This window comes from Schistocerca americana, chromosome 4 (genome assembly GCF_021461395.2).
Source record: "Schistocerca americana isolate TAMUIC-IGC-003095 chromosome 4, iqSchAmer2.1, whole genome shotgun sequence".
NCBI classification, from domain to species: domain Eukaryota; kingdom Metazoa; phylum Arthropoda; class Insecta; order Orthoptera; family Acrididae; genus Schistocerca; species Schistocerca americana.
In genome coordinates, this window is record NC_060122.1 from 486,060,349 (window position 1) to 486,084,906 (window position 24,558).

At 43.6% G+C, this 24,558-nt stretch overlaps 1 protein-coding gene across 1 annotated transcript in view; it reads left to right on the plus strand.

Moving 5' to 3' along the window:
- LOC124612774 (facilitated trehalose transporter Tret1-like) overlaps positions 1-24,558 on the plus strand; it is a 65,562-nt gene that overhangs the window by 29,362 nt on the left and 11,642 nt on the right. The window contains exon 3 of the mRNA XM_047141169.1: positions 8,388-8,597. Within this exon, the coding sequence (XP_046997125.1) occupies positions 8,388-8,597 (210 nt within the window). The remainder of the gene's footprint in view (positions 1-8,387; positions 8,598-24,558) is intronic.

Genomic DNA, 24,558 nt, shown 5'->3' on the forward strand with positions numbered 1-24,558 from the left:
CGCGATCATCATTCGTCAGTTAGGTAGACGTTGAACTAACAACATTTTATCGAAATGATATGTTACACTATAACTTTTTGCTCCCTGTACTTTATTGCTGCTACGTTAAGAGTTTCCAGCGGTGTATTCCAGTCTGTCTTGACAAAAGTTTTTTCTAAATCTACTAATACTATAAACATCTGTTTGTGTTTCTTTAACCTGACTTCTAAGAAGAGTCATACTGTCAATACTGTCTCTCGTGTTCCTATATTTCTCCATACTGATGTTCACCAACTTCAACTCCTACCAGCTTTTCCATTCTTCTATAAATAATTCGTGTCAGCATTTTGCAACCATAGGTTATTAGGCTGACAGTTCGGTAATATTCACACCTGTCAGGTCTCCATCATTTGAATTTGTATCGTCACATTCTTCGTTAAGTTTGAGGTTACTTCGTCCGTCTCATCATCTTGCACACCAGGTGGAATAGTGTTGTGGCTAATTCTCCCAAGAATCTCATTGGTTCTCAGCGAAAGTCGTCTAGTCTAGAGATCTTTTTTCGACTGCTCTGACATATTCTTCTCGCATTATCATATCTCCCACCTCATCTTCAGCTACTTCGTCTTCCAATATTGTCCTGAAGTTTGGTTCCCTTTGCCAGACTCCGGGTGTACCGCGAGCACGATCTCTTCCTCGTGAGTTGCTCTGTGAGTGTGCAGATTAGATTGATGCTGAGTCTATCACTCCAGATCATACAGAATAATAGGCTACCTCATGAAGCTAATAGGATATCTGAAAAATCAACTGCAGCGCACATCAGGAATCGTCATTTGATTAGTTCCTGAACACGACAGGGGCCTCGCCTGTTGCTTGTGACTGGAGGACCTAAAATTTCAGTTGAATAATTTAATGTTTGTTGAATTTTAGAGTCTAATCTGGTAAAATAATGTTTTTTCAAATAGTGTTCAAAATTACTCACGACACTAAAATATCGAGGTTATAAAACTATATTATAGAAAGGATAGATTGTTCGTCATCGTATAGCGGAGATGTTGAATCGCAGACAAGCACAGAAGAAGGACTACTAAGCACGTAAGCTTCGCCGAGAAGGCCTTCTTCTGAAACAGACAACATTCATACACACATCCGCGTAAACGCAGCTCAGTCTGGCCCCGGCAACCAGAGGCAGTAGTCATACCTATGTGAGCTGCGTTTGCGTGTATGTATGTGTGTGTATGTTGTCTGGCTGAAAGCTTACGTATTTGATAGCCCTTTTGTTGTGCTTGTCTGCAACTCAACATTTCCTGAATACGGTGAGTAATAATCTATCCTTTTCATAATATTGTCATTATTCCATCCTGGATTTTCCATTGTCTGAGGTTATAAAACAAATTGAGAATAAATTTACATAATTAAAATAGAACATTGATAAGAAAATGAATGATTGTTAGGGTCGTCACCTGCATGATGCTGGGCAATTACGACGGAGATGGTGCCCAGACACATAAAGGATACAAATTACGTTTTCAATCGTAACTGAAAAACTATATAATTCCATAAGAAGGTCTATGAACCCGAACAGAGCAAACAACATATCGATGAATAAAGGAAGAACCAGAAAGAAACATCTGCAGGTGGGTGGCCTCCAATGAGCTAACACATCAAAGCAAAACTATGAGTGGTTCTGAACAAAATCGCTTTTAAAGCAAGAATTAGATTGCAAAAAAATGTGGCTACTAGTGCGTGAAGCGCATAGATGAAATGATGAAAACTAAAAACAGAAACCAGAAATTAACTGCTCTCACTGTCACGGTTTCTGATGCGAGTGCGCATTGCAAATGCGGTCTCACGGTGACTGCTTTCGAGGTCGCTGCGGAGAAGTCGAGGTGCCGCTGCTAACGGTTGTAGTGCCGAGTAGATGTGACGTGATTGAGACTCACGCATCTGATCATGCTCCCAATTACCGGGGGCGGATGTAAGTCCCAAAGAAAAAACTTTAAAGAGTAGACAGAAGCCAGAGATCAAGAAAAAACCGTACGGGCGAAGGATCCAGAGCAGAATCACTAAGTTCGAATCAGACTATAAATGCCAGTCTCAGTTTTCATAGTCTGCCGTCAGATCTGGGACGGTACCGGGATCAGTCTTTTCTAGTCAATCCCAGAAAAGATTTTGCTCTTCCAATCAGAGATCCGGAAGTTCGTTCACTAGCTCCCACCATAAAGTTAAAGACGTATCCGCCAATGAGATACGTGTATATGGAAACGGAAAAAGAGTATCACCCCATCCCCATATCCAGACTTGTTTGTCGGAAATTCTCTTAGGCTTCGCACAGCGTTCCAACAGGAAGGACCAAGTCTGAAAATTTACAAACGCACGAGTGGCTGCTTTTTTTCCTCGAGAAAAAGTGTCTGATGATCGCACACAGCAATATAACGGGAAGCGGGCAGCTGCCGACTGCACCCGAAGTTTACTAACCAGCTGAGCTCTCAACCTTTCTACCAGTGGTTTCCCGTTCTGCTATTGAGGACACCAGCCTTCCGTTCCGCCGCTCATTGTTCACGAAAGCTGAGCCAAGAGGGTAATGCCTGAAAGGCTAGCGTGACTCTCTGTGCGGTCTGCTAGCGTAGGAGCTGCCTTCTGAGTGACCCTCAGCTCTTCCAGAAAGTGCGAAACTGCCTTCTGTTTTCGCTCCAGCCAGATGCTTTTAAGGAACAAACTACTACTGGAATGAGATGTTAGATTAGGTACAGAGGGGTGGGTTACCTTCATACTACACGCTATCCCCTCATGATGTCAGTCCGCAGTACAGGTGGAAAGACAAGTAACAACCGAATCGGAAAGTAAATGAAGCAAGAGAATATCGTATGCAAATTCAGTATGCAAACAGGATAAAATGTGAGGAGGAAGGTCCGAAACAGGCCGCCGCCTCGACCTCTTATAGACCTTCTGTATATTTATTCCACTTTTCAGCTTTCCCTTCTTTGCTTAGTATGGCATTACCATATGAACTCTTGACATTCATACAACTCCTTTTTTCCCAAAGGTCTCTAATTTTCCTATTACGTATGCATACTTGTACAGCTTTGTATTTGACCTCCACTTAGACATTTAACACGTTCTTTCAGTCTCATCTTTAGACGCCTGTGTTCCCCTTCGTCTGCTCTATTTGCTTCATTCTTACGTGTTCTCTTTCCGTCAATTAGTTCAGTATCTCCACTGGCATGGGCAGCATATTATCAAAGATGATAAGATAGCTTTTGAAAGACATATAAAACGAAAACGGACCAATTTTAAATTACGCTGTTTTCGAAACGGAACAACGACTCTTTTTTTTAGCAGCATTCAAAAAATTTAGGAAAGACGCATACAGGGATAAATTCACTTTTTGCCTTGAAATTTTTGCAAATTTGGCAATAAAAGTGTAAAACGTCATTCTATTACACCTCTAGTGTAATATTAACACACTACCGACTCTCAGATGGTGACACTGGATGTGTTGTATGTTCTTGAAAGAGCTGTCTAATGTCATAATTAGTACACCATTACGCTAACAAATCAACGGATGTACAAGTATCAAGTTAGGTAATTAAGTTAACAGCACTATTGATGCTCGTTTGGGAATTATCTTTGCCAAAATCTACGTTTAGATATTCTGAAATGTTTATGAAGTAATAGAGATGTCCACTTCTGTCAATTAGCAGTTGACATCAATGTTATTGCATCCTTAAACCAGATGTAGCTTGCTGAAGCACACAAAGACTGGCCATAGCAAATGGAAATTCTTGTCCCATTAAGAGGGACGTTACCGGTGGCTCCTGACGGAAAATGATAGTTTCCATATCAGTTACCGTTGTTGGACTATCTCTGATGAGCTAATTGGATATTTGACAGCGTTATTTAAGATAAATATCAGTACTAGCTCTCACGCAGCTCAGCATAATCAGCTGCTATCTCGTTAGCTGTACGTTTATCTGCCTCATATCTGACCTTCTAGATCCCTTTTTCGCAATTCATGGTTGTCGCCAATAATCTGCGTCGCTCTGCTATCTTCTGGATAGTTTTCAATCTTTTGCTCTAAATTACTGTGCGCAGATCAATTAAAGGATAAAGATCACTATCTGTCAATCACATACCTAACGTTATAGAGATATTTCATTGCTTTCCATACATTAATTCCTTCGGTGTATTATGTCAAAATAAATATAAGTATAGAGGATGTAGTTTGTCAGCTAATGTCTAAGGAACTAAAATGCGAATACGGTAGTTTCTTGTGACAGTTTGGATGTCTTTCCACTATTTCTCCTAATAGTTAAATTTTGTTAATGGAATAAATGTCACGCCATTTTTTTCTGAAAATGTGTAGAGTTAAAATAAGACGACACATGAATTGGTGGATAACAAAGATTTCTTCAGGAAACAGTGGCGATAATGAATTAGTATTAGCAAATACCATACGTTGTGTTAAGTTCCTCCTTGTGAACTCCAATACTGGACAGTTCTGTCCTGTATGAAGATATGGTGCTCTCATAATGAAGACTGATACGCATCTGAACGAGACCAAGAGAATTATAACAACCGTTGAAAAGTTAGTTACTACACATCTTTTTCTTATGTTACAAAATATTCCACCCGCTGGAATGCAGAGAGAAAGGCACAAGTTTTCAAATAAGTGAAAACCCAATGAGATATAAAATTTCACTTTACAGGATGCTGTGAAATGAAGTGATACGCACAAGACAACGCAGTTTACGATTAATTGATTCAGAAAGTACACCATTTTAGTATAAAATTGAATTAAAATTTCACAACAATAATTATTAATCATTTAATATGCACTGCTGCGTACAGGACTCATCCAGACTTGTCACAGCGCTAAGGTGTTTCAACTATGCGCAACAACGTTGCTACCTCACTTTTCTGAGGTCATCTCTGCATCTTCCATTACGTGGTAGTCTCGGACTTTTCTTGTCCCTTGGAAGACAACAGAATTCCCACGGTCAGACCACCATCCCCTCGCCAAGGTACGTGTTATTCACACACATAAAGGGAAATTAAAAAGAAAAAACTGGCCAGGTGCGATTAGAACTCGCTCTCTGCGGGTTCCACAAAACTTAATTACGTATTTCATACATAGACGGTTCATCCATGCCGAGAGTGGAGAATTTTTGCCTGTTACCGACAGTGACACTGGCAAGACAACGGTTTCGGGAATTCCAAGACTTTCGAGAATGTTTTAATTTTAACTTTGAAGTCGGACAACAAATAACAATTTGTTTTTCATGCGATATAATTAAAAATTAACAATCTTCTGATTTCCCCCCCCCCTTTATTTTCACTGTGAAATCTTGCTTCTCATCAAATTTCCTAATTTTATGTCAATACGTTTAAATGAGTGGATTTGCGAATATCAAGATATGTGACATAAAAGGCAGTATATTTTGATTGCATTGACTTGGAACCTTAACTGTTTTACGCCACCAAGAGACCATAGCATTTGACATAAATTTCACTTTGACATGTCAGCTGTTCACGAGGAGAAGGCATTTTAACAGACGGACAGTCAGAGAGACAGTCGGTTAATAATTTTTTTTTTCGTGTGATATTACTTAAAAAATAATTTTCGATTTTTTCCTTTACTTGTACTGTGAATCTTTGCTTCTCACCAAATTTCATGAATATAGGTCAGCGGGAAGTACGCTTTAGATTAGAACGAGGGAATTTTCTAGTATCAAAGAAAGAGATACGAATGGCTGTATCTTTTGGTTGCATTGGCTTACAAGTTTCAATTCTTTACACCCAAAAGGGATCGTAGACCTCAATGTGTTTTTCAAATGCCATTTTCTCGCCTTCCAGTTTTTGAGAACTTAGATACACTTGTCTCAGGCGCTGAAAGGAATAAGGCTTTGAAATTTTCTAGGTAGCGTTATGCAGTCATGGCACAACTTTTTATAAAGGCTTGAAGCCCCTACCCTTTATTAGTACATATCACTGGTATTTATAACGATAATTTTTTAAGCTTTTCGTCATTCAGAACTGAAAGTTCCAAAAAATATTGTTTTCAAATATATGCACTCCCGGAAATTGAAATAAGAACACCGTGAATTCTTTGTCCCAGGAAGGGGAAACTTTATTGACACATTCCTGGGGTCAGATACATCACATGATCACACTGACAGAACCACAGGCACATAGACACAGGCAACAGAGCATGCTCAATGTCGGCACTAGTACAGTGTATATCCACCTTTCGCAGCAATGCAGGCTGCTATTCTCCCATGGAGACGATCGTAGAGATGCTGGATGTAGTCCTGTGGAACGGCTTGCCATGCCATTTCCACCTGGCGCCTCAGTTGGACCAGCGTTCGTGCTGGACGTGCAGACCGCGTGAGACGACGCTTCATCCAGTCCCAAACATGCTCAATGGGGGACAGATCCGGAGATCTTGCTGGCCAGGGTAGTTGACTTACACCTTCTAGAGCACGTTGGGTGGCACGGGATACATGCGGACGTGCATTGTCCTGTTGGAACAGCAAGTTCCCTTGCCGGTCTAGGAATGGTAGAACGATGGGTTCGATGACGGTTTGGATGTAACGTGCACTATTCAGTGTCCCCTCGACGATCACCAGTGGTGTACGGCCAGTGTAGGAGATCGCTCCCCACACCATGATGCCGGGTGTTGGCCCTGTGTGCCTCGGTCGTATGCAGTCCTGATTGTGGCGCTCACCTGCACGGCGCCAAACACGCATACGACCATCATTGGCACCAAGGCAGAAGCGACTCTCATCGCTGAAGACGACACGTCTCCATTCGTCCCTCCATTCACGCCTGTCGCGACACCACTGGAGGCGGGCTGCACGATGTTGGGGCGTGAGCGGAAGACAGCCTAACGGTGTGCGGGACCGTAGCCCAGCTTCATGGAGACGGTTGCGAATGGTCCTCGCCGATACCCCAGGAGCAACAGTGTCCCTAATTTGCTGGAAGGTGGCGGTGCGGTCCCCTACGGCACTGCGTAGGATCCTACGGTCTTGGCTTGCATCCGTGCGTCGCTGCGGTCCGGTCCCAGGTCGACGGGCACGTGCACCTTCCGCAGACCACTGGTGACAACATCGATGTACTGTGGAGACCTCACGCCCCACGTGTTGAGCAATTCGGCGGTACGTCCACCCGGCCTCCCGCATGCCCACTATACGCTCTCGCTCAAAGTCCATCAACTGCACATACGGTTCACGTCCACGCTGTCACGGCATGCTACCAGTGTTAAAGACTGCGATGGAGCTCCGTATGCCACGGCAAACTGGCTGACACTGACGGCGGCGGTGCACAAATGCTGCGCAGCTAGCGCCATTCGACGGCCAACACCGCGGTTCCTGGTGTGTCCGCTGTGCCGTGCGTGTGATCATTGCTTGTACAGCCCTCTCGCAGTGTCCGGAGCAAGTATGGTGGGTCTGACACACCGGTGTCAATGTGTTCTTTTTTTCCATTTCCAGGAGTGTATTACAAAGAGTATGTAAACGATAATGCCTCATTTTACTCAAAATTTTTCTGAGACCCCATTTAAAATGATATAATTCCGAACTTTTACACAGCTATTAAGAATTATTGGTATGTTTATAAACAAGAGTGCAGGGACTTATAAAGAGAAAATGGCACACCGTTGCACTCACTTAAAAAGAAACTCCTGTCTTGAGTAGGTACAGATTACAGATCAACTACTGGAGGGATATTGCTATGGTTCTTTGAGGGTAATAACAAAGTCCATATATTTCAAAAAACACGAAGAATTGTTTAGTGGGGAATCTAGAAATATACTACATTTCCCTAGATATCACTCCCATACAGATTACGAAGAAAAGCTTAGAGGCGTTTAAGCCAATAGAACGCGAAAAAGCCCTAATAACTGTACAGTTTGAAGTGTGACGCACTTCACGTTGATTTTCAGAGTATCGCTATATATGTAGATGTAAGTGGCTTGTTCCGTGGAACTGTGAAAATTACCCAACTTTGGGAGGTGGTCATTGTCAAGCAGAAAGTCTACACTGAAGAACTGTAAAGAGGTAATGTCAGGAAATAAATATAGAAATAAATGAAAGATTACTTGCATTATTTATGAAATGGTCTTCGTACTTACAGTTTATGATTTCTCGTGGCTGAAAGCCTACACATAGAATATATTTCCAGTTTAAGACCGCACTTCAAGACTGCAAGCCTTCTGCTTACAATCCACCTTCAGAGCAACTGACTTTGTCACTTTAATCATTTCCGTTTTTCACAAACGAAAGCTTAATTTGATTCTGTGTCGAAGAGGACACCAAACTAATACAGATGCAGACTCATTCTGCAGCGCTATCTCGACGAAATGGATTCTGGCGTGTGGTCTTTTCATGTTATTTGTGTGTGATTTTGTGCAGGTGATGCAGAACCTGGGCACTCTGGTGGTGTTCTGCGTAGCACCGTACGTGCACTTCCGCACTTTGGCCGGCATCATGATGGCCTTCCCCGTTCTGCTGGTGGCCACCCTCTCGTGGATGCCGGAGTCCCCCACCTACCTGTTGCTCAGAGGGCGTTACAAGGAAGCCCAGCAGTCCCTCAAGCGTTTGCGAGGCACCAGAGTCTTCGAGGTACGTCACATCTCGCTTATCGGGTCACACATGCACACTTTAAAAAATTTTGGTGTTGGAGAGACGTACTGAGTAATCATGTAAGCTACTCGTTCTCACCTAATTAAGAAAGTAACGGCTGAGAGCATGCTGCTCCAAAATAACGGATATTTTGCACATACAAACAAAATTACTGGATATTTATCTTTTGGATCTGCACCTCTCGTCCTTTCTTTCCGCATTTTTAGTTAAATTATAGGAATATATAAAGGTTTTTTTTTAAATTACCACTACCAGTCACAAAGTTTGTCAACTATTGTATTACTTATTTATTTAGCGACATGTTTCGAGGTAAACCTCATCTTCAGGCTATATGGCATTACAAAAACAACTTTAAAATAAGGCCATACTGATGTTACATAGTCATTTCATAAATGCTGGGGTCATCCTGTGAAAGAAGAGAAAACTTAGTAAGGGATGATGTCACTTTGTAAGCTGGACTGATGTTTGCACGAAAATGTTTTGTAACGGTCACCGTTATCTCCATGTTACGGCTACATTTCGGTACTCCTACTGATATGTATCTGAGGGGGTTCAAATGGCTCTGAGCACTATGGGACTCAACTTCTGAGGTCATCAGTCCCCTATAACTTAGAACTAATTAAACCTAACTAACCTAAGGACATCACACACATATATGCTCGAGGCAGGATTCGAGCCTGCGACCGTAGCGGTCGCTCGGTTCCAGACTGTAGCGCCTAGAACCGCTCGGCCATCACGGCTGGCTCCAATCTGAGGGGGACCCCTGAGATATGTGAGCTGGCTTTTGTAACTAATGTACCTTCTCCATAATATTAAAGTCCTAGAGATTCAGAAGTTAATTTTCTATCAACAACTTTGATTTTGTTTCTTATTATCTGTCGCGCAAAGCATTCGCGCTATTGTTTTGTACTTCGCAATCTGAGACAGGAATGTTCGTTGAACCACCCTGTATTGGCTTTAACCGTGCCAGAGTGATTGTCAGTGATGTTCAATGGCGGACCTCTCATCCATTAACTCAAACGTTTGCTCATGTCAAATAAACATGGTGGAAAAATTGGACTCCTAGTGAACTATCAGTACTGACGAGTTCTCGTTCTTAAAATCATCCAAAAGTTTATTTTATAACTCTTTTATCTAACTACTTGCTGTTTATTACTGACTTCACTTCACGCGACGCGTAGTCCCCTTGCCCAAATATGACTCACTATAATATCGCCGGATGTAACAATTTCATGTATTCATTTTATTAGTACTAACATTAACTATGGTCTCTCCTTTTTTTATACTGAAATAAAAGAATACGTAGGATAGGTTATGACTGCCCTAGCAACCTAAGATTTTAACTACTTTCAACAGCCGCACAAACCGAATCATTTACACTCATGCACCAGTCACATACATTTCTGGACAATAAAATTATGGTTATGCGATTAGAAACTGCTCAGTTGACTGTATAGGAGGAGGAGATTAGTGTTTAACGTCCCGTCGACAACGGGGCTATTAAAGACGGAGCGCAAGCTCGGGTTAGGGAAGGACGGGGGAGGAAATCGGCCGTGCCCTTTCAAAGGAACCATCCCGGCATTTGCCTGAAAGGATTTAGGGAAATCACGGAAAACCTAAATCAGGATGGCCGGAGACGAGATTGAACCGTCGTCCTCCCGAATGCGAGTCCAGTGTGCTAACCACTGCGCCACCTCGCTCGGTAGTTGACTATCGACCTAGTAAGCTTCCAACTTCATTTGCAATATCTTTACCAGACTCATCTCACTAGCATAAAGCTCACTCACACAACCCCAAGCATACAAAAATTTAAACAAAATTAAATTACTGAATGAGGGCACAGTAATGAATATCTTAGGAAGTGCGCACATACATAAGAATAATAAATGAAACACAAACGTTCACGTCTTCCTTCAGTGCTTAGTGTAGTGCCAAGTGTACATCAGATCGCACTGTCAATATGACTCGACACCAAATGGATGTTACATTACTTGAAATAGTTGAAACGGAACATGCAGATCCTTTCCATATCAGCTCGAGGCGGTTTCACGAACCATGTCGTTCGAATCCGCCGACATCCTTTCTTTCTGGAATATTGAATAATGCATTTCCTAAGTTGTAGTTTAACTTATGGAAGCCACTAACTAATCCTTCTTCGTCTTGACTGAGATATTTAACCCAGGGTTTTTTTTATCTCGTCTTTCAGACCGCTGCCGTCCAGTATTGGAGTGATTAGTTGGCAAGCGCCACGTCCGAGAAAGGTTGTTTGCTTCACATGTCTGAAGGTTCTATAGGGTGATTCACGAAGATGTGCAAATATTGTAATATGTTATTCTACAAGAAAAACTAAAGAAAAAAGTTCATGTTAACGTATGTCCGCATGTGTTTCGTAACGGAGTTACGGCTAATAAAAGATTTTGCCTGAAATTCAGCAACTTCGCTATTATGAAGCCATCACAAAACTGTACGCACTTGAAGTAAAGGGGGATTTCTATTTATTTCGTTCTTATTGATCTGGTGAATCTAATAAAACATATCCCAGACGTGTATCTGCAGTAGCTATCCAGAACATTCAGAGAAGCAAAGAAGTAATTTGGTAAAATTTTTAATTTATTAACTATTTGGCCCAATTTGTTTTTTAAATTCCAGACAATTGCACAAAGTTTTCAACAGAAGTTATAGAGAATTTAATTTTGGAAAAATGATGGTAATTACGTTAACTGAAACTGTATGAATGTGACAGTTAATATGCTTTTATTAATACCATATCTCACGTGAATTCATGTGAAACCGAAGAAAACATAGCTCAGTGTTAAGGAAGTTGTATAGTGTGCATACAGTTTCAGAATACATTCACTATAAATGTTCCAAAACGTCTCCACAGAGTTCAATGCATTTAGCAGCACTTGTATGAACAGAGTTTGTTGCTCATTACAGTTTCACAGGGTTGTTTTTAATTTCGTCTTTTGCATTCATAATGCGAGCAAGTAATCCATCACTTGTATTAACTTTGTCCTCATGAATTATGTCTTTCACCCATCCTCATACACAAAAATCCATTGACGCCCACAGACGTGTAGCACAACGAGCAATCCATTTCTGGGGAAAATGTTCATTTAATCGTGTAGTAACGGTTTTGGTGAAATATGGAGACGCGCCGTCATGTTGAAAATCTGTCTAGGACATGTTTTATTAGACTCATCAGATCAATAACAACAAAATAAATGGAAATCATGCTTTACGTTAACCTCGCACAGTTTCGCGATGGGTTCATATTAGCGAAGTTGCTAAATTTCAGGCAAAATCTTTGATCAGCCGTAACTCCGTAACTGAAACATTTGCGGACCTATGTTTATATGAACTTTTTTATTTAGTTTTAGTTTTACTTGTAGAATAACATATTAAAATATTTGCATATCTTCGTGAATTACCCTGTATAGTAGGCGACATAACCCGAAAAGCTCACCGAGTGAGGTGGCGCAGTGGTTAGAACACTGGACTCGCATTCTGGAGGACGAAGGTTTAGTCCCGCGTCCGGCCATCCTGATTTAGTTTTTCCGTGATTTCCCTAAATCGCCTTAGGCAGATGCCGGGATGGTTCCTTTGAAAGGGTACGGCCGACTTCCTTCCACATCCTTCCCTAATCCGATATGACCGATGACCTCGCAGTTTGGTCTCTTTCCTCAAAATCAACCCCCGAAAAGCTCACAGGTCAATATTCACAAACTGTTACATTAGGTAAAACCCCTGTACTGACGTAGAGTCACTCTAGTCTGCTTACGGAATCTCTATTTACGTATGTTTCACATACGACTTTCGGGTGGAAATAAGCCCAAGCGTTTACCATAGTGTCTGTCTCCGCTGACTGCCATGTGGGGGGGGGGGGGGGGGGGGGGGGGCGGGTTCGACTCCCGGTACTACCAGGGATTTTTCCTTGATGAGAGGACTGGTAAGGGGTGCACTCAGCCTCGCGAGGTCAAGTAAAGAATTACTATACCGATTAGTAGCGCTTCCCAGGACAACAAGCCCACAACGACCGGGAGAGTGGTGTGCTGATTACATGCCCTTCCATATCGCATCCGATTTCGCCAATGGCAGGGGATGACACTGCGGATGGTCGGCCACGATTGGGCTGCCAAGGACAGACCGCGGACCTTTAACTACTTTTACCTACCATAATGAGTGCGTCGTTTGAAACTTCCAGCTCACCACAAGCATTAAAATTTGGTGCCTGACCTTTCTGCAGTACAGAATTAAAATCTTTGCCTATTGTTACGTGTCAGGAGTGTGGCCTGAGCTCCCAGTTTGTGCACATCGACAGCGCAGAAAGATACGTATATAGCTTCTTTTCTGTGTTTACTTCGTAGATTCTTTCTTAAATTGCGTGAGAGTTTCGTATAGGAGGTGTAATTTCGAGTTTTCGTTACTGTAATCGTAAATTCAGGCAGATTGTAGCGCAGTCGTTAGGCATTTGTACAGGTTAGTGTTTCAGTAACTGTTGTTCAACATCGATTAGAATGGACAGGGACTGTGATTGCTGTGTTCGGATGAGGGCTGAGTTGGCATCCCTTCGCTCACAGCTGCAAACGGCGCTGACTTCGGTCGCTCAGCTTGAAGCTGTTGCCAATGGGCACCACTGTGGGGAGCCGGACTTGGGTATCACGGGGATGCCAACCTCGTCCCGCCTGTCCCCAGATCGGTCTGCCACTGTGGTTGCCCCGGTTGCTGCCCGCAGTGGGGCTGAGCCCTCGCCTGTGGTTGATTGGGAAGTCGTTCCAAGGCGTGGAAGGCAGCGAAAGACGTCCCCGGAGGCTGATCAGAAAGCCTCCCCGGTGCGTCTGACAAACAGGTTCCAGGTACTGTCTCTGGCTGAGCCAGATGCAGCTGCCTGCCCTGTTTCGGAGGATGATTCTCAAAGGTCCTGGCAATCGAAGAGGGTGGGCTTATTGGTAGTTGGGAGCTCCAATGTTAGGCGCGTAATCGGGCCCCTTAGGGATATGGCGGCTAAGGAGGGGAAGAAATCCAGTGTGCACTCCGTGTGCATTCCGGATGGAGTCATTCCTGATGTGGAAAGGGTCCTTCGGATGCCATGAAGAGCACAGAGTGCAGTCAACTAAAGGTGGTGGCAAATGTCGGCACTAATGACGTGTGTCGCTTTGGATCTGAGTAAATTCTGTCTGGATTCCAGCGGCTATCTGATTTGGTGAAGGCTGCCGGTCTTGCTTACGAGATGAAGGCAGAGCTCACCATCTGCAGCATCGTTGACAGAACCGACTGCGGACCTTTGGTGCAGAGCCGGGTGGAGGGTCTGAATCAGAGGCTCAGACGGTTTTGCCACCGTGTTGGCTGCAGATTCCTTGACTTGCGCCATAGGAAGTTGGGGTTTCGGGTTCCGCTGAATAGGTCAGGAGTTCACTACACTCAGCTGGCGGCTACACGGGTAGCGGAGGCTGTGTGGCGTGGACTGGGCGGTTTTTAGGTTAGATGGCCTCGGGAAAGTACGGGGTGGGCTGCAATCTCAAAGGGTGCATGGCAAATACAGGACGTGCTTGGATCAAGGAACAGTCGGAATTGTAGTTGTAAATTGTTGTAGTTGTGCTGGGAAAGTCCCTGAGCTTCAAGCGCTAATAGAAAGCACAGAAGCTGAAATCGTTATAGGTACAGAAAGCTGGCTAAAGCCTGAAATAAGTTCTGCAGAAAATTTTACGAAGTCTCAGACGGTGTTCAGGAAAGATAGATTAGGCAGAATTGGTGGTGGACTGTTTGTGTCTGTCAGTAGTGGTTTATCTTGTAGTGAAGTCGAAGTAGATACTCCGTGCGAATTGGTATGGGTGGAGGTTACACTTAACAGCTGAACTAAGTTAATAATTGGCTCCTTCTACCGACCCCCAGACTCCGATGATATAGTTGCTGAACAGTTCAGAGAAAATCTGAGTCTCGTAACAAATAAATACCCCACTCATACGGTTATAGTTGGTGAGGACTTCAACCTTCCCTCGATACGTTGGCAAAAATACTTGTTCAAAACCGGTGGTAGGCAGAAAACATCTTCCGAGATTGTCCTAGATGCTTTCTCCGAAAATTATTTCGAGCAGTTAGTCCACGAACCCACGCGAATTGTAAATGGTTGCGAAAACACACTTGACCTCTCAGCCACAAACAATCCAGAGCTAATAGAGAGCATCATGACTGATACAGGGATTAGTGATCACAAGGTCGTTGTAGCTAGGCTCAATACCGTTTCTTCCAAATCCACCAGAAACAAACACAAAACAATTTTATTTAAAAAGCGGATAAAGTGTCACTAGAAGCCTTCCTAAGAGACAATCTCCTTTCTTTCAGAACTGACTATGCAAATGTAGACGAGATGTGGCTCAAATTCAAAGATATAGTAGCAACAGCAATTGAGAGATTCATACCTCTTAAATTGGTAAGAGATGGAACTGATCCCCCATGGTACACAAAACAGGTCCGAACGCTGTTGCAGAGGCAACGGAAAAAGCATGCGAAGTTCAGAAGAACGCTAAATCCCGAAGATTGACTAAAATTTACAGACGCGCGAAATTTGGCACGGACTTCAATGCGAGATGCCTTTTATAGGTTCCACAACGAAACATTGTCTCGAAATTTGGTAGAAAATCCGAAAAAATTCTGGTCGTATGTAAAGTACACAAACGGCAAGACGCAGTCAATACCCTCGCTGCACAGCGCCGATGGTACTGTTACCGACGACTGTGCCGCTAAAGCGGAGTTATTGAACGCAGTTTTCCGAAATTCCTTCACCAGGGAAGACGAATGGAATATTCCAGAATTTGAAACACGAACATCTGCTAGCATGAGTTTCTTAGAAGTAGATACCTTAGGGGTTGCGAAGTAACTCAAATCGCTTGATACGGGCAAGTCCTCAGGTCCAGATTGTATACCGATTAGGTTCCTTTCAGATTACGCTGATACAATAGCTCCATACTTAGCAATAATATACAACCGCTCGCTCACCGATAGATCTGTACCTACAGATTGGAAAATTGTGCAGGTTGCACCAGTGTTTAAGAAGGGTAGTAGGAGCAATCCATCGAACTACAGACCTGTATCATTGACGTCGGTTTGCAGTAGGGTTTTGGAGCACGTACTGTATTCAAACATTATGAATCACCTCGAAGGGAACTATCTATTGATACGTAATCAGCATGGTTTCAGAAAACATCGTTCTTGTGCAACGCAGCTGGCTCTTTATTCGCACGAAGTAATGGCCGTTATCGACAGGGGATCTCAAGCTCATTCCGTATTTCTAGATTTCCGGAAAGCTTTTGACACCGTTCCTCACAAGTGACTTCTAATCAAGCTGCGAGCCTATGGGGTATCATCTCAGTTGTGCGACTGGATTCGTGATTTCCTGTCAGGAAGGTCGCAGTTCGTAGTAATAGACGGCAAATCATCGAGTAAAACTGAAGTGATATCAGGTGTTCCCCAGGGAATCGTCCTGGGACCTCTGCTGTTCCTGATCTATATAAATGACCTGGGTGACAATCTGAGCAGTTCTCTTAGGTTGTTCGCAGATGATGCTGTAATTTACCTTCTAGTAAGGTCATCCGAAGACCAGTATCAGTTGCAAAGCGATTTAGAAAAGATTGCTGTATGATGTGGCAGGTGGCAGTTGACGCCAAATAACGAAAAGTGTGAGGTGATCCACATGAGTTCCAAAAGAAATCCGTTGGAATTCGATTACTCGATAAATAGTACAATTCTCAAGGCTGTCAATTCAACTAAGTACCTGGGTGTTAAAATTACGAACAGCTTCAGTTGGAAAGACCACATAGATAATATTGTGGGGAAGGCGAGCCAAAGGTTGCGTTTCATTGGCAGGACACTTAGAAGATGCAACAAGTCCACTAAAGAGACACTCATTCGTCCTCTGTTAGAATACTGCTGCGCGGTGTGGCATCCTTACCAGGTGGGATTGACGGAGGACATCGAAAGGGTGCAAAAAAGGGCATCTCGTTTTGTATTATCACGTAATAGGGGAGAGAGTGTGGCAGATATGATACGCAAGGTGGGGTGGAAGTCATTAAAGCAAAGACGTTTTTCGTCGCGGCGAGATCTATTTACGAAATTTCAGTCACCAACTTTCTCTTCCGAATGCGAAGATATTTTATTGAGCCCAATCTACATAGGTAGGAATGATCATCAAAATAAAATAAGAGAAATCAGAGCTCGAACAGAAAGGTTTAGGTGTTCGTCTTTCCCGCGCGCTGTTCGGGTGTGGAATGGTAGAGAGATAGTATGATTGTGCTTCGATGAACCCTCTGCCAAGCACTTAAATGTGAATTGCAGAGTAATCATGTAGATGTAAATGTAGACACCGGGCATTTGCTAAAAGGTTCACAGTTGCATCCTTAAAAAAGTCACTTATACTCCGTTTTCTGGTGGAACCCGTTGGTGCATATACACTGACGTGACAAGATTCATGGAACACTGCCTAATGTCATGTCGCATCTCCTTTGACGCGGCATCGTGAAGCAACTCGACGTGGCATGGACTCAACAAGTCGTTGGAAGTCCCCTGCAGAAACATTGAGCCATGCTGCCACTATAGCCGTCCATAATTGCCAAAGGTTTGCAGGATTCTGTGCACGATCTCTTGATTATGTCCTATAAATTTTTGATGAGTAGCCAAATCATTAGCTCGAACTGCCCAGAATTTTCTTCATACCGAATGCGAACTTGGTGCATTGTAATCCATAAATATCCCATCGTCGTTTTGGACCATGATGTCCATGAATGGCTGCAAATGGCCTCCAAGTAGCCGAATATAACTATTTCTAGTCAATGATTGGTTCAGCTGGACCAGAGGACCCAGACCATTCCATGTAAACACAGCTAACACCATTATGGAGCCCCCACCAGCTTGCACAGTGCCTTGTTGACTACTTGGTCATTGCTTCGTGGGATCTTTGGCACACACGAACCCTACCATCAGCTGTTACGAACTGAAATCGTGGCTCACTTGTTATGGTCACGAGCCCAGGAGAGGATCTGCAGGCGATGTCGTGCTGTTAGCAAAGGCACTCGCGGCGGTCGTCCGCTGCCATAGTACATTAACATCAAATTTCGCCGCACTCTGCTAACGGATATGTTCTTCATAAGTCCCACGTTGATTTCTCAGGTTGTTTCACGCAGTGTTGCATGCTTGTTAAAACTAACAAGTCTACGCAAACTCCGCTGCTCGCGGTCGTAAAATGAAGGCCGTAGGCCACTTCATTGTTCGTGGTTAGAGGTAATGCCTGAAATTTGGTATTCTCGGCTCACTCTTGACACCGTGAAACTCGGAATATTGAATTCCCTAATGATTTCCTAAATGGAAGGTCCCATTCCTCTAATTCCAACTATCTTTCCGGGTTCAAAGTATGTTAATTTCCGCCGTGCGGCCATAATCACGTCGAAAATCTTCTCGCATGAAGCACCTGAGAACAAATGACAGCTCCGCCAATGCACTACCCTTTTATACTTGTGTAAGTTATATATGTGCATATTGTTATCCTTTGAGTTTTGTCACCTCACAGTATGCTCAGAAGACATAAATCATGTATCTGGATTGAAGCCCTCTACCAGTTTCCGAAAGATCGATACCTTTACATGGGATGCCACCTTTATACAATACTGCTATGCCACATTCAGCCCCGTTATTAATAATTTCATAACCACTCATATCTGTGAGCTTCGCCGTGAATACTTATTGTACGACTGCGATGTCAACATCCTTTAGGCTCTGTAACTTTAAATCGGATTCTACTCTGTTCACATTAGTAGTTGCTAATTTATAAACTTACATGTAAATTTCGCTGCTCTTCAGGTTCATGGGCTCAGGCATAATTCCAGTTTGTTGTACTATTGCTTTAATGCAACAGTTGGCAAAGTTCTCGGCTATTTAACCTCGTGCCGGTTGATTGCCATTCATAGTATAGGCCACTGAGCTGCCATCCGCGTCTTCTACCCAATCCATGGTTTTGTCTTTACTACGGCAATATCAGTGAGCGATTGCATACTATACTAACGTTTCTCTTCTAATGCTCTTTTCGCATGTTTGTCTTCCGGTTTATTTTTCTTTTCTAGCGCTTGCGGATTTTCACTTTCCTTTTTAATGGCCATCTGAATTGAAACAGTCTCTATCGCCAGTTCAAAAGTAAGTTCGGTATTTTCAAGGGAGCAACATCCTTGGTCGGCTGTCAATGTTTCTTTCTGCCGCGGTACGCTGACATATCACTCCTTAAGATTCATCACTTCCGGAACCACTACGTAGCTCTATCTTGCGACAGTTTAGCCGAAATTTCACAGGAACTTTTGTGTTAAATTGTTTTTTCTGTGATTTGCGTTGGGTAAGTGTTCTGACAGGCCGTGATAGTCGAGCGGTTCTAGGCCCATCAGTCTGGAACCGCGCGACCGCTACGGTCGCAGGTTCGAATCCTGCCTCCGCATGGATGTGTGTGATGTCGTTAGGTTAGTTAGGTTTAAGTAGTTCTAAGTTCTATGGGACTGATGACCTTAGAAGTTAAGTCCCATAGTGCTCAGAGCCATAAGTGTTCTGACAGACGATTACGCCTTCCCTATCTACACCTTTCTGTTACTTTCCTGAGATTCTTCAGTTACGGGGGTGGCTCAATTGAATGAAGGTCTGCTTGGGAATGTTATCGGTAGCTTTCGCGTCAACAACGATATTTGGTTATCAGTGCTGGCTCTCGCGTCGGCGACTACGCAGTGTGGACGAGAGCATCCACAGCATGTGCTTGCGGACCTTCCCAGGTTTGGGATGCACTTTCATCCACTATTTCACTCAATAATGGTGTTGCCCTATCGCCATCACTAGCGACAGACTCCCTAGACAGCTGACGAGGTCCACCGACATATTGCACAGGTTTGCGATGGATCAGTATATGAGTCGAATGTTCGGTAAACTCCGAGATATTTTCAGAGTGGTCAGAACCACTGTGAAAGGCTTGTAAGGGTGTTGCAGGGTAGGTTGTATTGAGAAATATTTCTTAAGAAAAAAATGTTTTACATTGCGCCTTTTCCAAATTAATTATTATTGAAAATAGCCAATCAGGCCGTTGCGAGGGCAAATTCATGCTGCCCGCCAGTTACAATAAATTAGTATCAGGTGTCCTCATAGCGTAGATGACAGCGCACGAGACTGCTCAGCTTTTGGCTCGGGTTCAATCCTTACTGCCGTCCCATGTCCAATTTTTGCATCGCTGTTTTTTTTCGATTTTAGGAAACCAAACGAAGAACACGTTTGGCGACACTGGCGGGCCGCTTGAATCTGCGAGCGCAACGGCCTGACTAGCTACCCTCAATGCTAATTAACTCAGAAGCGACGCAATGTATAGAATTTTATTCTTAACAATTATTTCTCAGCACAGCCAAACCAGCAGCATCCTTACAAGCTTTTCAGACTGTTTCTGACCACCTTACGTATATATACAGGGTGTATCATAATTAATGGGGTAAACGCATGGAGTTGAAATTACACGATACTAGAAGCAAAAAAGTCTCCGTAAACATAAGGTCGAAAATGTATACCTTAAGAGCTACGAGCAATTTTTCATCTTCGATACTGTGAAGCAAATCTCTTCTACTGCAAGCTCTTTGCTTTCCATGTTTTGGGAAGTGATAATATGGACCAAAACAAGAAAAAAATGCCCAGTAAACATGCGCTCTAATATGCATACCTTAAAAGTTATGAGCATTTGCTCATTAAAAGAGTTGTTCCAAAGTACCGCAATCGTTTCATGAGTCATATTCTTCATGACGTTTGTAGATAAGGTTACAAGGATATCTACCAGTGAGTGATAGTACGACGTATCCCCTTAGTGTCTCGCCACGTGTGAAACTCAAGATAAAACGTCACACTCTTGCAGTGTATAGATAGTGTGATTCCAAGAGGCATTCTCTTGTTAGATGACCCCAGTATTGCTACCGATGGAAATGAGACGTCAGGACGAGAGCAGATTCGTTTAATTAACTTCTTTATTCTGGCCCTTGGCCGTAGCACATCAGGAACAGCTTGGTGGATGCGTCCAGTTGCCGCTCATGTGAAACAACAAACGTCAGGCACTGCCGACAGCACAAAGAGCGAGGACGAGCTTGGTATCACTCGAATGCCACAGTCTCTGACACTTCAGGCTGTGACGTAGTGCCGCAGCGCATCTAGCGATACCACAGAGACGGCCTAAACCTCCGTCCAGCGGCGGGCGGCTCTCTGCTCCAGCGGCTCAGAGCCGGCTGCCCCGCCCCGTGTTCGAACAGCGGTCCCTACCCTGCATTCCAGAATGTCGCACTAGGTGTCACAGGCTCATGATGTAGGCTGTGATACTGAGACAAGAGTATTTTAGTACGCAAATGGCAGAGTACTTACACGCTACAGAGTATGTTCGTTTAGGACTTAAGGCAAGTGAGCAAAGGCTTCATCCCTTCCGCACGCGTACAGCAGGGTCAGCTGTTGCTATACGGCGTCCAGGTGACCGTGCTTTGCTTCGCAGTGCACAACACTCACGCCTAGCTGCGGAATTTCATGAGAAAATTCCGTCCCAACGAAAAACGCCTTTCTTTTAATGATGTCCATCCCAAATCCTGTATCATTTCTGTGACACTCTCTCCCATATTTCGAGATAGTACAAAACGTGCTCCCTTTCTTTGAACTTTTTCGATGTACTCAGTCAGTCCTATCTGGTAAGGATCCCATACCGTTCAACAGTATTCTAAAAGAGGACGGACAAGCGTAGTGTAGGCAGTTTCCTTAGTAGGTCTGTTACATTTTTAAGTGTCCTGCCAATGAAACGCAGTCTTTGGTTAGCCTTACCCACAACATTTTCTGTGTGTTCCTTCCAATTTAAATTGTTCGTAAATGTAATTCCTAGGTATTTAGTTGAATTTACGGCTTTTAGATTAGACTGATTTATCGTGTAACCGAAGTTTAACGTGTGCTTTTTAGCACTCATGTGGATGACCTCACACTTTTAATTATTCAGGGTCAACTGCCACTTTTCGCACCATTCAGATATTTTTTCTGAATCATTTTGCAGTTTGTTTTGTTCTTCTGATGATTTTATTAGTCGATAAACGACAGCGTCATCTACAAACAACCGAAGACGGCTGCTCAGATTGTCTCCCAGATCATTTATATAGATAAGGAACAGCAAAGGGCCTATAACACTACCTTGGGGAACGCCAGAAATCACTTCTGTTTTACTGGATGACCTCCCGTCAATTAATACGAACTGTGACCTCTCTGACAGGAAATCACTAATCCAGTCACATAACTGAGACGATATTCCATAATCACGCAATTTCACTACGAGCCACTTGTGTGGTACAGTGTCAAAAGCCTTCCGGAAATCCAGAAATACGGAATAGATCTGAAATCCCTTGTCAATAGCACTCAGCACTTCATGTGAATAAAGAGCTAATTGTGTTTCACAAGAACGATGTTTTCTAAACCCATGTTGACTGTGTGTCAATAGACCGTTTCCTTAGAGGTAATCCATTACGTTCGAACACAATATATGTTCTAAAATCCTGCTGCATATCGACGTTAACGATATAGGCCTGTAATTTAGTGGATTACTCCTACTACCTTTCTTGAATATTGGTGTGACCGGTGCAGCTTTCCAATCTTTGGGTACGGATCTTCCGTCGAGCGAACGGCTGTATATGATTGTTAAGTATGGAGCTACTGCATCAGCATACTCCGAAAGGAACCTAATTGGTGTACAGTCTGGACCAGAAGACTTGCTTTTATTAAGTGATTTCAGTTGCTTCAATGCTCCGAGGATTTTTACTTCTAAGTTACTCATGTTGGCAGCTGTTCTCGGTTCGAATTCTGGAATATTTACTTCGTCTTCTTTTGTGAAGGCATTTCGAAAGACTGTGTTTAGTAACTCCGCTTTGGCAGACTGCGTTATGACTGGACCGGGATGCACCACCCGCTGCTACATCGGATCAGCTTTGTCAGTATGTGAAAGTAGCATGGACTGCTATACCCCAACAACACATCCGGAGCTTCTTTCATTCAATGCCGAAGCGTGTAGCAGCGGTTATAGCCAGCAATGGCGGCAACACTCAATGCCAATTTCATCATCTTCCTTCTTCGTGTTGCATTTTGGATAGCCAGAAGTGCAATTTACGCAACTGGCCATTAAAATTGCTACACCAAGAAGAAATGTAGATGAAAACGGGTTTTCGTTGGACAAGTATATTATACTAGAACTGACGTGTGATTACATTTTCTTGCAGTTTGGGTGCATAGATCCTGAGAAATCAGTACCCAGAAAAATCAGCTCTGGCCGTAATAACGGCCTTGATATTCCTGGGCATTGAGTCAAAGAGAGCTTGGATGGCGTGTACAGGTATAGCTGCCCATACAGCTTCAACACGATACCACAGTTCATCAAGAGTAGTGACTGGCTTATTGTGGCGAGCCAATTGCTCAGTCACCATTGACCAGACGTTTTCAATTGGTGAGAGACCTGTTCCTTATCTATATAAATGATCTGGGAGACAATCTGTGCAGCCGTCTTCGGCTGTTTGTAGATGACGCTGTCGTTTATCGACTAATAAAATCATCAGAAGAACAAAACAAACTGCAAAATGATTCAGAAAAAATATCTGAATGGTGCGAAAAGTGGCAGTTGACCCTGAATAATTAAAAGTGTGAGGTCATCCACATGAGTGCTATAAAGTACACGTTAAACTTCGGTTACACGATAAATCAGTCTAATCTAAAAGCCGTAAATTCAAATAAATACCTAAGAATTACATTTACGAACAATTTAAATTGGAAGGAACACACAGAAAATGTTGTGGGTAAGGCTAACCAAAGACTGCGTTTCATTGGCAGGACACTTAAAAATGTAACAGACCTACTAAGGAAACTGCCTACACTACGCTTGTCCAGGGCAGCAGTCGAACATATTTTGTATCCAGAAAGGCCCGTACAGGACCTGCAACATGCGGTCGTGCATTATCCTGCTGAAATGTAGGTTTTCGCAAGCATCGAATGAAGGGTAGAGCCACGGGTCGTAACACTTCTGAAATGTAACATCCACTGTTAAAAGTGCCGTCAATGCGAACAAGAGGCGACCGAGACGTGTAACCAATGCCACCCCATACCATCACGCTGGGTGATACGCCAGTATGCCGATGACGAATACACGCTTCCAATGTGCGTTCAACGCGATGTCGCAAAACACGGATGCGACCATCATGATGCTGTAAATAGAACCTGGATTCATCCGAAAAAATGACGTTTTGCCATAGTACATCCAGGTTCGTCTTTGAGTACACCATCGCATGCGCTCATGTCTGTGATGCAACGTCAGGGGTAACCGCAGCCATGGTCTCCGAGCTGATAGTCCATGCTGCTGCAAACGTCGTCGAACTGTTCGTGCAGATGGTTGTTATCTTGCAAACGTCCGCATCTGTTGACTCAAGGATCGAGACGTGGCTGCACGATCCGTTACAGCCATGCGGATAAGATGCCTGTCATCTCGACTGCTAGTGATACGAGGCCGTTGGGATCCAGCAAGGCGTTCCGTATTACCCTCCTGAACCCACCGATTCCATATTCTGCCAACAGTCATTGGACCTCGACCAACGCAAGCAGCAATGTCGCGATACGATAAACCGCAATCGCTATAGGCTACAATGCGACCTTTATCAAAGTCGGTAACGTGATGGTCTAAGTAGGCTGTTTATGTTTTCTTATTGGCAATGTTATGGAGCGCTCTGTATGAAAATCACTGGCTGTGCTGTGTGCAGTCTGTGGCTAGTTTGCATTGTTGTCTGCCATTGTAGTGTTGGGCAGCGGCAGCTGGATGTGAACAGCGCGTAGCGTTGCGCAGTTGGAGGTGAGCCGCCAGCAGTGGTGGATGTGGGGAGAGAGATGGCGG